This window comes from Barbus barbus, assembly GCF_936440315.1.
Source record: "Barbus barbus genome assembly, chromosome: 15".
Taxonomy (NCBI): Eukaryota; Metazoa; Chordata; class Actinopteri; order Cypriniformes; family Cyprinidae; genus Barbus; species Barbus barbus.
Window position 1 is genome coordinate 20,090,826 of NC_136743.1, and position 16,884 is coordinate 20,107,709.

Here is a 16,884-nt window from a genome sequence, read left to right on the forward strand (position 1 = left end):
AGGCAACTCTTAGGATTGGTAAGGAAAGAAGTTTTTTTCACTCCTTGAAAGTCAAAATGGGGGGAGGTGTAGGGGAGGGTTTGAAAAAGTGAGGCAGGTTCCTGGCATTATCAGGACTAGGTCCTCTGTCGGGCAGCAGGATGATGTTGCCTTTCCTGCGTAGTGTGGAGTCTCGACTGGAGGTGGTGGAGAGAGTTTCTGAGGTGGCTTCACTGCTAGCTTCCACCGGTGTGACTCGGATGGTGGTGATACTCTGTTGGTGGTGGTGATGGTGGAAATGGGGATGATGAGGGTTGCTCATGTCAGGTAGGCTCCGGTTGCCATCGATGGAGCCGTAGCCGTCTTTCAATGACTCACAGCTTTCAGAGTCCCGGTTCAGATCGTTGAGCTCAAGGGACTGCCGGATGCTGCCCCGCTCCTGCGGTTTCCATCTCCAGGACCCGCTGCCATCTGTAGATGGTGGTTTAACCACAGGCTTGTTCTCAGGGTGGGCCTCCACTCGAACAATGCCCGTGTTGGGTTCCTGATCCATGAGGGCTTTGTAACGGATGGATCCGGTACAACTCACGGTGCTGCCCTCACTTTTAGGACTGCCGTGCAACATGCCCTGCTGCTTAGACATTGCAATGACCTGCATGATACGTGGTTGGCTGTTAGTCCGACAGGCGGTGCTGTTCTCTGCCACCTTCAGCCATTTCGATCGTGCATTCCCACCCCCTCCCCCACCATCATTCACATCCCCACCATACTCCTGATGTGAGGAGCTCACATTCTCTTGGGTCTCCTCAGGGATGTGCACCAGTTGGGACGATCCTGGTCGTGACTGGATCGATACCCTGGCTCCACCAGTTAGGCCACCAGAGCTATTATGGTTGGCTAATGGCACACTAGCGGCTAGCATCATGTACTGCCCAGAAGGTCCACCACGGAGCTCACCTTCTAAGCCCATGGCTGAGGGTTCAGAGCTGCAGCGGAGCTCCATGTTTCGCTGGGGAGACAGTTGTCCAGCCTCAGCCTCCATCACCTGCAGAGACAGCTTGCGGTTCTCGTTCTTGGTCTTCCATTGTGAGAGCAGCTGCTTGGAGCGTGTGGAGTCCATGGAGGTATGGATAGCAGCATGGCGGCGAGGCACCGGTTCTTCGACTCCAGTTGAGTGCACACGGGGCAGAGTGTTACTGAATGTCACAAAGCTCTCCTTGCAGAGGGGACTGGGAGGCGTAATGCACTCTACCTCTGTGCTTGCCCTTTTCAAATTGGACATGTTCTCTCTGTGGGATGGGCCACGTAGCAGGATACTCTCAGAGCGAGCTGAGGTGGGACGTTCCCGCATGCTCATGCTCTTAGGTGGCAGTAAGCGTGGTGGATCTGTGTTCAGGTTTGGTAGAGGTCTCAGAGGCTCCCGCATGGCAGGTGGAGGCACCACTGGCTGAGGTTGTGGTGGAGGTTGCGGTGGCTGTGGTTGCCGGAGAGGAGGATGTACATGTGTCTTTAGAGATGTGTCTTCACTAGGTTTAAAGTTTCCAACTGCATACAGACCCTAGGGTAGTGCAAAAATGCAGAATATATACAGCAATATCAATCAAAAGATTTCATATAGATCATATAGATCACATAGAGTCATAATAGTGATATTTATTTTATTTTGCAAATGAAAATTATTTGAGAGACCTTGTATAGTTTATTCAAAAGTTTATATGGTCTCCCAGCCTGGCCAAGCTAGTCTTTAGCTGGTTTATGTTGTGGACTGACTCAATCAATAGGTTAATGCTCTTTCCTGACTGTCAAAGACCAGAATCTTCTCCAGTCAATGGAAACAATCTTTAAGAGTGTTGAGTCTAGTCTTAGCTTTAGCTGGGTAGCCAGCAAGTCTCTCAGCCCGACCATCTGTGAAGTACCCAAACCCCCCTACAACCAGTCAACAGACCAAGCTGACCAGAAGATTGGATTTCTTTCAGCAGTGTTGTCCCAAGGTCCTGTAATGATTACATGTTTTATTTTTTTTTGTCACCAGTGACAGTAATTGCTTTGCCAAGATATATTTTCAACATTAACATTAGCTGAATGATCGACAACGTTGTATTCATTTTCCAAAAAATAATACATATGGTACCTACACTGACTAAAGTTCATCATGAGCCTACATTAACTTTTGAGAGCTTTCATCATATTGTCTATGGTCTATAAATCCAAAGTGGGATTCCACAGCCAGAGTATCAAACAGCATTACATAGTAATTTGCTTGACCTGATTAGCGTACACTATGCTGAGCAAACAATAAAATCAGAACCTGATGTACTGATTTACCTCAGCAGTGTTAATTCCTCCTAAAGGAGTTTTGGCATTGTTGTTGATGTTAGAAATCACAGGGTGCACATAGCCCTCAAGAGCAGATTGAGCAGGGAAGAAGGAGAATTAGTGAGAGAGAAAGAAAGAAATGGTGGGAGGAATGTGAGGGGTGTGTGTGGGTGGAGAGCAGAAAAGAAGCCACAAGGGATTTCCATGTGTGAGCTATTTTTATCTCCATTAAAACATCATTGTCTTATTGCACCTCGCTAATTCTCTATGATTATTTTCTAGAGTCAGGTTTCATAGAGTAATATGTATTTGTCATGGGAATATATAAAATGAATAATTATCCACACAGCGCCTTTGAAAGCCTCAACACTCACCAGGTAGACGGCTATGCCCCCTCCGATGAGAAAGCCACAGTAGACATCCACGGCATGGTTCTTGAACTGAATGATGCGAGTCAGGCCACAGATAATGCCACAGATGATGAAGGAAAACACCAGGAGTGGCTTCAGGAGCTTAGATGCATCAGTCAGAGTGGCATTAAAGTACATCTGTGGAAGGAGACCAGCCTTTTGACTGAAGTTTAATGAAAATGCTTTATAGTGGAAAGGACAGTTGGATTATATGGCATGCAGTTAGATATCACTTGAGTCAACTGTGCCATGAGTCAAGTGGATTACTTACGGAGATGTACACAGCCGCAAAAGCTGCCAGAGTGGCATGCTGAGATGGGAAGGACTTCCTGTAATGAGAGACAGACAGCCTTGTTAGATTTTCAGATCGTTTTTACACTGAACACATTTGAGGTAGTGTACCATGCTAAAGGACAGATGGGAACGGAAAGCCACTGATAATCATGTCTATAGTTCCCTAACTCATATATTGCTCCAAACAGGATCAGAGCTTTTTATTTCCCAGAGTTAGATATTCTGGAGACACATTTCAATGTACGTAACAGAAGCGTAAGCCTTTGGGGACACACACACCACACCGTCACCTCTTTACGTCAAATTTTTACGTTATACAAAATGTCTGCACAATATATAAGCAAGGCTATTGAGAGTGCATGAAATGAGTGGAAGATTGAAAAGCAGAGCTGCGTAAATGGATGTGTGTGGGTGTGCTGGAATGGGCAGCCGGGTTGTGAGCGAAGCAACAAGACTGAACTCTGTGTGGGTTTTACAGGAACGCCATGTGCCAGAGAACAGCGCCACATTCATTCTGCTGCCTTCACATTTACCTACACTGTTTATAGCAGGGATTATATACAAATCTATTGATCTAACCAGACCTTTACTGTAAGTAGAGTTGCTGTGCAGTAGGTCCATTAAAATTTTGTCAGCCATAATATGTCAAATCATCTTTATTTGGGTATATTGTTAATCACCCACAATCCATCAGTATCAGAATGAGCTTGAAGTCAGTTTTGAATCATTGCATGACACAGGTATTTTAATTGCAGATGCTTGATTAGAAATCCTGAAATGGTAAAAAAAATCTTGCCAATTTGAACTCAAGTGGAAGTGAACTAAAAAAACAAAAAGACTTTCAATCAGATTATCACAGATGGAGGCAAATCTCAGTCCAACGAGAATATTCTTTTTAAACTATACAGACCAGATTAAATCAAAATTGACTCTATTTACTTTCTTAATGCATGTTCACCATCTTATTGTGATTGACTCGTTGTATGTTACTACAAAAAAAATAAATAATTTTCAAAATCTTTCATTGACATATTTGGTAACACTTTATTCACTATTAATTAAGAGTTTCCCCTCAATAAACTCCTACTTTGCTGCTTATTAATAGTTAGTAAATTAAGTTAGTTGTTAAGTTTAGGTATGAGGTAGGATTAAGGGATGTAAAAAAATGTATATGTGCTTTATAAGTAATAAACAGCCAATATGCTAGTAATATGCATACTAATAAACAGCTAGTTAATAGTGAGAATTGGTCCTTAAAATAAAGTGTTACCAAATATTTAGTAACAGTAACTTGATCTGCCTCTAAAACAACTTTCCTTTTCTGCTGACATCACATTGCCCACACAGGCTATTGGATAATGTTAACCAGTAGCCAAACAGCTATTTACACACTGTTTTAGCAAACTCAAATTCAGCATGGCGCAACTGAACCTTCTGAGGGACTTTGATTGACATGCCATCTAAACCAACCATAATGCTGAATCTGCAATTTTTGCTTGTAGATTAACATCAGTGGACTTGAACTTGAAAAATGGTGTGTATTGACATCTTTCCGCAGTTGAAACAAGATACCTTCTGATGTTCATTCATGTTTATTTCATGATATAACTAGTACAGAGATGAGACGATTGCTTCATTTGCCACTTGAACTGAGGCGCTGTGGTCTGTCACGACACATTAAAGAGCCACAAACTGTATTTATTTTTTGAATTTCTTAAAAAAAAAAAAGACAAAATTTTAAAGCTGAGACTTTGTTTCATACCAAAAGTAACTTGCTCTGTCTTGCCTGTCGGCGTGTTGTCAGCTTTCTCTTCGCCCATCCAAACAATTCCCAATGGGTAAAATTATATCCTGCCCTACATTTTTCTTGTTCACAACTTCACAAGCCATTTCACATTGACTTAATAGTCACAATGATAAAATAGTATGTAATGCTCGTTCCAAATTTAGATTATTTTTGGGCATGATCATGCATGTTGATGAACTACAATCTGACACAGATACCGCTCTCTGACCTGCCAGCGTTGATTGCTGCTGGATCAGGCCCAGAGCAGATGTCATCCACAATGAAAGAGTTTTCATCACAGGAAGTATTGAGGCTGGTGTAGTTGGGCTTGCACACAGTGAGGAAGTAGGGGGCGTGGTATCCTGTGGCCAGCTGGATAATATCTGTGATGAGTGCGGTGATGCACAGGCCAAACACATGGACCCCTGAAAATGAGACAAAAGTATTCTCACAGAGCTTTTTCCTCAGTCATATAAAGCAAATACTACATTTCATAAGCAGCAAGAAGACTTCATAAGCTTGTGATAAAATAGATGGAGCTTTCATTATTAATATCAAACTCGATATAGTACAAGACTATAAAACAGACAGAATGAGTCCATATCAAAAGAGTTTTCCGAATAATATTTATACAAGCTATATTGCTTTTTATAGAGTCACAAAGAGCAGAAATATATACACCCACCCACAAACCTCACAGCACGTCGGATGTAAGAGTTGAAATTGCAGCCAGCGGCGTTTATGTTAGCCTCTGTTTTGATGGTGATATTTCTTCTGGCCAAGCAGCAGTACAGGATTCCTTCCCCAATCATAATCTGTGGGAATATTGTCATCTGTGTTTACCCAAACATTCAGCACCCCCTTTTTACTGCCATCCGTCCCCTTTCTAGTGGCTTCCAGGGGTAATTTCTACTACAATCACTGACACATCAACTCCATTCCTGTAATTAAAGTAATCGCTCAAATCCATCCATCCATTCATTCATAGCCATATGAGAGGGATTTCATCCAAAACTAAAAAAAAAAAATTGATGAAGGAAGGGGGTGTCCTAAAAGTCATCCAGGCCTCCACTATCGCAATGACTCAACTGTTAATTCCATGTAAATGAAAAGCAGAAACCCATAGATTTATATGTAAATGCTTCTAAAGGGGGCATCTGTTGTGGAGGACGAGATAGAGAGTGAGAGAGATGAACAAGTGATCCAACCCCGCTGAGATCACACTTGCCGCACACCTGCAGTCAAGTGCAGCACTCGAGTGCAGCAGGTTCTACCATAACAGCTGGAGCTACCAGCAGGACACACATTCACACGCCGCCTGCTAGCAAAGGCTCAGCCATAATACCATACAGTACTGAGGCCTAAAACTCATTTGGGTGATTTAGCATCGAGAGAATGTTGTCGAGTGATTAAACGTGGAGCAAAATTCAATATTATGACTCAAATATTTGGGCTGAGGTGGCCATTTGTACGCATGCTTCACTGCAGACCAACCACAGACTTATTTACAGTGGCTGACAAATGCAAAATGCAAAGGATAACCAACAGTGATAGCACTCAGATGAGCATAGCCGCCTTGCAAAATTAATTAGGCCAGTATGGTGGAGCACTTAATGTGATGAAAACACCCAAGCGTCCTGCTGGGGAGTTGATGAAACAAATATATAATTAAACATTAAACGAATCTGCTCTCTGATGAATATAGGTGGAGCGAGGCAATTTTAAGATGATGTTGATGAGACCAACACGGGAATAATAAACTTTAAAAGCCATTGTGAATATAATAAACAACTGGGGCAATGGTAGAAAGCTTGTATTTTTGGATCAGATGTATTGATTTATTTAAAAAACTAATTAAAAACTAAACTCATTCATAAAACTAAAACTAAAATGTAATCATATTAATGAATTAATAATTGATATTTGTAATATACTCTTTGCGTCTTGTAAAATGTTTTGAAATATTTTATTACTTTTTACTTTTATTAAATTTAAACTCTTCTTGAAAATGGATTAATTTTTATTTCAAAACCATACAAAACAACATGAATACAAAGAGTATATTTCTAAGAACCTGACACGTGTTTTAAACTGAAATTTGTCTTTACTATCACTTTTGATCAATTGAATGCATTCTTGCTGAATAAAAGAATTCATTTATTAATTAAATATTTTTTTTTATCTTACTGACCCAACACTTCTGAACAGTAATGGAGTTAAAATACAACTCTCAAAAGCTACAATATCCAAACACTGTCAAACTTCCAGCTTTTGAAAACCCAAGGAAATGTGACAATCAGGTTTTGAATATTTGTTCTTTTTGAGCTGTCTTTGCAGTGACAATCTTGTAAACCTCAATATGTATACAGATGGTAAAATGCAATTGAGGACAATCTATTAGACTCATGAGTTCATCACCTAGGGTCTTGATAATAGACTCACAACATGCCTGGGGAGGCTTAGTGCCTTGTCGCCCAACTGATGCTCGAAATGCATGCTGGGTGGGTGGCATACAAAATTTCACTGACAGTTTGGGAAGAAGAAAACATGCAAGAGACAAGCAAAAAAAAAAAAAAAAAAAAAGAAAAGAAAGAAAAATGGCTTGAGAGAACACAAATAGAAATGTGAAATAGAGAAACCCATACTTAAGGTGAATTAGTTTGACAAATTTCCTTTCGTTCCATTTTTTAAGTTGCTTTGGTTAAATCAATTGCGAAATGCATAAATGTAAATGTAAGTATTGTAAGCAAGTATGGCAAGTAAGTATTGTAAATGTAAGCACAAAAAAACTGACTCATCCTGTACAGATTTATGTCCAATCAGATACGCTTGAGAATGAGAATGTTCCTCTAATACGGCCTGTAATTGACCAGCAAGCAGCAAATCATGGTTCATTGCTGAGACAAAGCTAAAGCCTCAAGTGATTTCTTGTCTTTAACATGAACTATGAATGTGTGTGCAAAGCTAGCAACAATTTGCACCTTCAGGTAACTACAAAGAAATTGGAGGCACATCAAAAATAGATTAATTAATATTCACTGTAATATTCATTCTTGCCCCTCTAAACTGAGATCAAACATTAGGCCTGCATGAATAAGTAAGAGTGCCCTCTAGACTAAACAAGAGTGAGAGTGTCAATCTGGCATTTACCGTCACCGCTGGCCCGGCGAAAGCCATACTGAAGAGCATGAGGAAGGGGATGACCTCCTTTGTGGGCTCAATGTAAGGCATGCTGAGACTGCGGTCATTGCAGCTGTAGCCTGAACGCACTGGCTTAAAAATATCTGTCAGCTCCAAGAAGTATAAGCTGACCACAGAGGACACCAGAATTGGGAGCTGTAGAGATAAAACAGAAGGAATATGATTTATTAGATTGATCTTGTTTACTAAATATGCAAAGTTGTATGAGTATGAGTAGAGAACAACAATGTAAAAAAATATTATTAGGCAAATGGTGCACAGTCCCAATGTCCCATGCCTCATCCAAGCTAATTCATAAACTGTTGCTAACATGATAGGTGGTAATTATTCCATTGACAAGGCAATGGAGGTACTGTATCTGATCATGCGACTTCTCATCTGCATTTTGCCACTGTTTCATGTTTTGGATTGAGCTCACCTGGGATGTATTTCCTGTACAATGATGTAACTCACTGATTAACCACCATAGTACGATGCATTATTGGAGAAACTAACCAACTAGTCACGACTGTTTCCCGAATCCATAATAACATGGTCAGACCTCCATCTTTTGATGTTGGTTCAGCAATATAGGACAGACATTAATGACATCACATGCAGTTGGTGGAGAAATAACTCATGCTAATTACTTGATTCTAGATTTTTTAAGATAAGCCATAGAACAGTGGTTCTCAAACTTTTTATACAGAGAACCACCTCAGAAAACATTTGGCTCTCCGAGTACCACCATAATGACTAACATTAAAATACAGTGGCATAGTAGGCCTACCTATTCAGTTACAGCTCTGCACAGTTAAAAAACGAGGCAGTTTTATTCCTTATTAGAATATTTATTGTTGTCAGCCACGTTAACATTGTAATACAGTTTGAACATTAACACTGCACTGCATTAACAGTGCTTACAAACAGGTAAATAAGGTTTAAGCCTAGTCCTAGACTAAAATCTAAATCTGAGCTATTTCAACTGAAAAAAAACTTGCTCTGACTGATCTTGAAATATAACAGTGCCTTTGTTTTGCCTCAAGATGCACACCAGTAATGTTTTTTTTTTTTAAGTACGTTTATAAAAATTACTTAAATGTCCTAACTGAACTATGGCCTAATCCTGGTTTAGTTTAAGCCCTGTCTGTGAAACCGGGCCATTGTGTTTTAACTAGGGCCGGGACTCGATTAAAAAAATTAATCTAATTAATTAGAGGCTTTGTAATTAATTAATCAAAATTAATCGCATTTTAATCGCATATAAATATTTGACCTGAGAACAGTGAGAAGTAAGTTTTTTTATATGGATTTTTAAATTTCCCATCCACAGGGCCAACCAAAGCGGTCTCATCAGCTTCTTTGTCCATGTTCACTGTGGTTTGTTTTTGGCTGTTTCTCAATATGCGTTCTTCAGCGATCTTGCGTCCTTGTGTTCTCGTTCTACGTCATCATTAACCGTCGAAGTTCAGTTCCAATTCTCAAGAACGCAAGTACAGAGGATGCATGAAAGTGCCCGGATATGTTCTTGAAACTGAGGATGCATCGAGTGCAGACTTGAGAGAATCGAGCCGTTAGAAATCCCAGAAAACGCTGTGGGTGGCCGGTGTACGGAAGCCTGTAAGCTTTAAAGTCGCTCTCACAAATACTTAACGGCTCTTCAAGTTGAAAGTAAACATTTATCGTTTTGTTTTGGTTAATTTTAATAAAGTTATAAGACCCGGAGAAAGTCTGCATTTTTATTGGCATATCAAAATGAATCTTAACAGTAAAACATATAACGCTGTAAAATAAAACAATACAATTATATGAAAGTAATATCTATAATAGTATGAAATGTTTTAATAAGTTATGACATTTTGTAATATTTATTGTTCATTGGTCGCTGTTTATGCTGAGACTATGCGGTCAGTTAAGCAGGAATGCAGTACATCTCAGTTCTCATAAGTGTGCGTTCTGTGTTCTCGCGTCCTTCCGAGTTCGTTCTTCCAAGGAAGCTTGGCAAGACCGGTCTCTCCACGAGAACGCAAGTCCGTTCTTTGCGCTAGTTGGTGCTCCAGTATAATCGGTCCGCCGAAACTCATCCAGTGAGAAACGTTCCGCGGTGCAAAAATAAGTGCGATTAAAATGCGTTAAAAAAATTTAACGCGTTATTTTTGTGTAATTAATTAATCTAAATTAACGCGTCAAAGTCCCGGCCCTAGTTTTAACATTAATTTATATTTAATTTAGTGATTCCTCTGCGTACCACTAGAGGGAGACTGAGTACCACTAGAGAACCACTGCCATAGAAGAACCATTTTCGGTTCCCGAAGAAACTTTCAGTGAACAGTTCCTAAAACAACCTTTTTGTTTTCTTTTAAAATTCACACCGCCAGCATCTTTGTATGTCACTAGTCTCTGTACTGTAAAAACTCTTGTGGGCGTTCCTATGCGGTCGCTCTAATATTATTGGTAGACTGCACGTCTGGCCATATCTTAAAAAATGCAATTACAAATGATATATATTGTAGAAAAGCACAGACACCATTCTATTTTGACTTAAAAGCATTAATGATCATTCTAATTTAAGAGAATTAAAAGTAGCATGTTGAAGAGTGTTGTTATATAAACTACAGCACTGCTCAGTGCATTAAATCATTAACCAGATTAATGATCAACTAATTAAACTCATACTGCTAAAAATGACTAAAACGTAATTCGAATTTAACAAATCATCAATTTTCTAGTCCCTAATAATCAACATTATGCAGGGGAAACTGTAAATATGAACTGCAAAAGTGCTAAACTCATTGAGTCATATAGCTAACAACACAAACAATCAATGTATCAAACAAACTCACTAAGACTGATGACAGTTTCTTTTCCCAGTTTCAGGGAAGTCGTGGCCTAATGGTTAGAGAGTCGGACTTGTAATCTGAAGGTTGCGGGTTCGAGTCTCCGGCCGGCAGGAATTGTAGGTGGGGGGAGTGAATGTCCAGCGCTCTCTCCACCCTCAATACCACGACTGAGGTGCCCTTGAGCAAGGCACCGAACCCCCAACTGCTCCCCGGGCGCCACAGCATAAAATGGCTGCCCACTGCTCCGGGTGTGTGTTCACGGTGTGTGTGTGTTCACTGCTGTGTGTGTGCACGTTGGATGGGTTAAATGCAGAGCACGAATTCCGAGTATGGGTCACCATACTTGGCTGAATGTCACTTCACTTCACTTCACTTCACTTCACTTTTCCACAGATTTTCTTATATCCATGTATGTGGTTGCAGTAAAATCATATAAAACAGTGAAATCACTGCATAACTCTGTCCTGTCTTTCCTGCACTAGAGACAAAGTCTTCCCTTCTAGTGGTTGTTGCTCAGGAAATTTGCTGCTCATTCACATAAAGTTAAACTTTTCTTAACTTTGTCAAATGACTCAATCAATGGTACATTCTACATTGGTGACTAGTGATCATTTCGCAGGAAATCACCAGCTCTCCATTGAAAATGTATAGGATCATGTTGTTGCTGCGTGGCACTGGTGGTGTGAACTTTAGTGTGAAGAACATTTCAATAATCTGACAAACTTTTTTTACACCATAAAGTACCTTTTGAGGAATGCAAAGATTCCATGTATGTTAAAGGTTCTTCATGGAGCAATAGATGCCAGTTATTTTGCTTAATTTGTAAGAGTGTATATATATATTCAAATGGAATGGACAGTAAAGAATGTACTGCATGTTAGGATTACTTGCTGTGCCCAAGAGAATGATGTATTTAAGTCCATGTCTTATAGTTGGCTAACAATGCTTTTGGGGAAACACACCCCAGATCCGCTGTTATCCTTTTAAATCATATTTTATAATATTTGTTCGTAATACCCCAAATTTTGTCTCCTAAAAATGAAAATGCTCTTGGTGCTGAAGCAGAAAATGCATTGGGAGATCCTTGCTTCTAAAAACCTATACATATAATGAGGGTTTGGATGAAACTATGCTGGCGTTACATCCCCTGAGGCTTTTCACACTCTTCATCGGTACTAGGTTCACGCTAAGGTTAGACAGAATATATCCGATTACGGGAGAATCAAGGTTATTCTCAGGTGAATATGCATGGAACTTCTTTAGATATCCTAGAATTACTGTTGTCATTGACATGGTTCACCCCATAGTATCTCAATGAACAAGGATCAGCTGGAGATGTCTTCGCTGCTGCAGCTCCCAGGAAGAAATATTTTGCGCTGTGCTATGCAAAGTGGAAATATGCCATCGTACTGAATAATTAAGAAACTTGAGCGGATAACATGAAGATCAAAGGTGGGGGTAGGGGGTTTAATTACTGTAATCAAGCCTCTTCTAAAAAGGGGAGAACATCTGCAGAAAACACCCGTGGTTTAAACTCCTAGCGATGCTGCATCTTACAGCACCAATAACCTCTATGACATTTGCACTGGACCAACTGGAGTTCCAAACTATGAATATCAGTTATTGTCTATGGTCCACCCATAATTCTGAAGTCAACAAATTAATTCAGTAGCTTGACTGCATATTTGCAGATGTTTAGCAGTGAATTGCAACTGAAGATGTCTTTAACTTTAAACATTCAGACCTATATTTTCTTTAGGTTACTACAACACAAACACACAGCTTACATTGCAATATATACTTTATAGGCTAGCCTTTGATGTAAGTCATCAAAGCATAATGCTTTCTGACAGAACGCAACAATTTACCTCTTCTTTAAACAAAAATATAAAAATTTTATCGGTTTTAGATTTTTTTTGATCATTGGTCAATAATATATTGTCTGATATTGGATATTGAATTGTTCATGCTCATTTAATTTATCTTTGCTAATTATATTTGCAGTCTTCTAACACTCACTTAGTCTTTAAAAACGAAACATTCTGTTTTGATGGCTAAATTGATTTATAGCACTTAAAACTGTTTACTTTAGTTTACAGCTATATTTTTTATGTATTTGGTTACACTTTATTTTAAAGGAACACTCCACTTTTTTTGGAACTAGGCTCATTTTCCAACTCCCCAAGAGTTCAACAGGTGAGTTTTACTGTTTTCGAATCCATTCAGCCGATCTCTGGGTCTGGCGGTAGCACTTTTAGCTTAGCTTAGCATAGATCATTGAATCTGATTAGATATATCAATGATACAATGATATTACACAGCGCCTGAAAGTAGGGACTACTTTTCCATTTACACTTGGCCACATAAATGTGTCTTTACAAATCCTGCACTATATGCAAATTTAACGGAGTTCATGTCAATGAAAGCAATAGATATGCACTGCATTTTATTCATTATCAGTTCATTTCAATATCAAAGACAACAACAGGAGAGAGCGGGGCATCAGCACTGGAAAGATAGGTTAGTCTCACTACTTTTAATGAAGATGATTGTGTGTTGAGCGTCTGCGACTTACTTTCAGTTTATTCGTGGCAGTTTGCGTGTCAGCTTGCTGAAGAGATACTCTACTCATTTGCGGTGATGCTTGTTCCATTAGCGCTGTCATATCTGACTATATCATGCCATGTAGCCTATAAAATGCTCTAACACCTTTATTATTTTTAAATTTTGGGAGGAGTAAAATTAGCATATGTGATTTCAACAACCAGATGCATTTACACTTGTCCAGTTTCGTCAGGAATGCGGCCCAGACCACCTCCTGAAGTGGTTTGAGCGATTGGATTTATATCCATCTCGAATGCGTTTCGGAGGGCATTTACACCTGGTCTTCTCACGATTGGATAGCTATCCGATCAGAAAAAATGCATGAAGTGACCAGGTGTAAACTTCCCCTAAAGATCAGTTAGCTCATATCACATCTAACTGTGCAAAGTATTATCATTGTTATACTTTGTTCTCAAATTATTAATGTTAACAACATCAGCATTGCGTGACTATGAGTATAGTGTGTATTAGCGTGTAGATTTCAATTTCTGCACAGTCTAATATCTAATTGTCATACCATTCAAATTTCATATTAAGAAATTCTTTTAACCCAAAAAACAAACAATGCTCCCTTCCAACTGGTTTTCTTTCAAATACAAATTTTATGTAATCCCAGGCTATCTGTAAACAGAAGCACATTTAAAACTGGAATATAATTTCATTTCATTCACATGTGTTTCATATAATCCTTTCTGAATTACAATCCGCCATCAAAATGATAAATTTAATTATTCCAGCTGCTGTGAGAAAAGGCTATAAATGATCCACCACCTGCAGGATCCTCACATGCGATGGCCTACTAGCCGTGACAACTTCTTTATGTTTACAGACGCGACGTAATGACGCAGTGCCATGCTCGAATTTCCCGCGAAAACCTACTCGTATCACTTAAATTAGAAAACATTATTATAAGCTAACCGTTGTGAAAACCGGGGCTAAAGTAAGGTGATCGTTTTGAACACTGGCTGGTTATGTACTTTCTCAAATATTGATATCGGATAATTTTTAACCAAAAAAAGTTACAGACTGCAGCTTTAAGTACTGACTACTATTATTTAACTACATGTACTTAGTATATGGTTAGGGTTAGGATTAGGGTTTGTCTTTGGGTTACTTGCATGTAATTAAGTACAATACATGTAACAAGGACACCTTAAAATAAAGTGTTATCATGTATTTATATAAAATAGTATAAGATTTTAATATTAGCTATTTATTAGTTATAAAATAAAGTATATCTGTATTTTTATATCAGTGCATCTGTAGCTAAAACTCAAATTAAAATTATATTATGAAATTTTAAGTTACCTTGCTAGCTAAACATGGCTGAACAACTGAACAAAACACAATTTTATATTTACATCATTAGAAATATAGGAATGTATTGGTCAGACCCCAGTGTGGAATAATAACTTACAACCTAAACTAGATCTGCCAGCATATTGTGTATGTTAAAAATAAAGGTTATAAGCAACCGTCAACATTTTTTTTTTTTTTTTTTTTCATGAGAGGACAAATTAAACTTCTCGGCCATCTTGAAGTTCATTTAGTAAACTGAAACATTAGTGAATCAGGGAAGTTAATTAGTGAGGCGAAGCATATTAAATTACTCCGCTTTTAATTCATTCTCAGCTTAGGACAGAAACAAGGTCTCTGCTGCAAGACTACTCTATAGAAGGCAACCAGGTCACGCCAGGGAACATGAGATTAATTTCAGTGCAGCCAATGAACTTTGATTCTGTCTGAATTCTATTCCAAGTAAGTTGTATACAGGATCCTACATTTGATATCTGGATGAGAACACATATGTATCATGAAATCTTTCTCACTACTAATTACATAAAGTAATATGTGAAGTCATTGCATTTTTACAATGAGGCACTCACAAGTCTTATTAGAAAAATATCTTGTAGTTATTCATTATGCCCTCATTCTCTAAAATGAATTGTTTAAACCAAATAGAAAGCCAATAGTCTATAGTTCATGACCATGGTTTTTAATACATACAACAGAATGGTTTAATATTTTTTAATATTCAAGAAACATTCAATTCAGAACTGCAGCTTGACAAATAAACAAGACAGATCAAAGACATCCACCATTATCTCCTTGACACCAGCGATCAGCACTCATTTGTCTGTGATATTTAGGCCATGTCAGATTAGCCTTCATACATTAACTGTCCATATTCCAACCCCACTATATTTAATATTGCCCTCTTAATTCTGTGACAGACGGTATTGATCTTATTTTAAGACTCATTTTCAAAATGTTTCCAGTCCCTTAACATTAACACGATATACAACAAGTGTAATGCATTTGCCCTTCTCACGACCAGAACTGCATACAGTAAAGTTAACGAGCAATCATGCAGAATGAACACTGACTGTGGTTCCAATCCGCTTGATTGCTTTGATTTTGAACGTGACCATCGCGTGAATGAAGACCACCATCAACTCAACTCTCTTCTATTAATTAGACATTATACAAAACGAATAGCTCTCTCGGTGTGTGCTACACTCACTTACCTCCACGAAATAAAAGCAGGGCAGCAAGGTAACGCTGTCTTTGGTCATCTTGCCTTTGAGTCTTTCCTTCGCAGACATGATACCTCCCTTTAAAAAAACCCTGTGCGCGAAGAGATGATCACTGAAGCCCAGCTGGTGTAATTTCTCCCCGTGCGCAGTAATTGCGCTCCTTTAGGCTGTCGCTTTCTCCATCCCCAAGTGCGCTTTTACTGCGGATACAGACACAAGGAAAGATGCCGTATCAAACCTGGCGACATCATGACTGAGACCATGACAACACAATCACCATCCGATGGAGATGTTAGCTATGTCCAACACCGATTAATGTTTCAAGCCAACCTTCAACCTTCTGATTAGAGGCAATATGCTGATCAGATGACGTCAGAGGTGTGCTAAAAACCCATTTTCACCAGAAGAGAGTTGGGGGCGTTCACTATCATGATTGTCAAATGGCTCAAACTACGGCTCAGATGGGTTGTAGATAAGGCGTTGTCTTTTATAAATACATACTGGAGAAATGGTTTTTAGACAAGACGCTGTAATGATTTGCAAGTCATAAATCCCGTAGACAAAGCATTGTAAAATACTTCATATCCATCTTTAGTCGCGTAGCCTAAAAAAAAAAATGCTGTTTTTGGTACGGTTGGGGTCTCAAGTTTTGCCTAAATATTGCATTCCATATGTCCATAACATTATTGCAGAGCGCCAAAGAATGCTGTTAAGTTGAAGAGTAAAACTGCATAAAGGCTACTCATATGCAAGTATTAAATAATAAACATGCTAAAATAGGCCTATGCATTTAGATACGCGAATAACAAAAAGTCCAAATGAGAATGTCTGTCTGGAGTCTGTAGGCCTATAGATAATCGGTATAACTTTTTTTATTATTATTCAGCATGACTCGGGGTTGTTTTTTCCCCTTAAATGTTCTTCTAAACTCAATTTCC

At 38.9% G+C, this 16,884-nt stretch overlaps 1 protein-coding gene across 1 annotated transcript; it reads right to left on the reverse strand.

Moving 5' to 3' along the window:
* Window positions 1–37: 37 nt before the first annotated feature.
* Window positions 38–16,015, reverse strand: LOC306880818 (phospholipid phosphatase-related protein type 4-like; the record flags this gene model as incomplete). Its single annotated transcript, XM_079434589.1, has 7 exons — window positions 38–1,537; window positions 2,670–2,843; window positions 2,977–3,034; window positions 5,015–5,210; window positions 5,471–5,600; window positions 7,936–8,121; window positions 15,938–16,015. The coding sequence occupies 7 exons, from the start codon at window positions 16,013–16,015 to the stop codon at window positions 38–40; spliced, it is 2,322 nt and encodes a 773-aa protein (XP_079290715.1).
* Window positions 16,016–16,884: the final 869 nt, after the last annotated feature.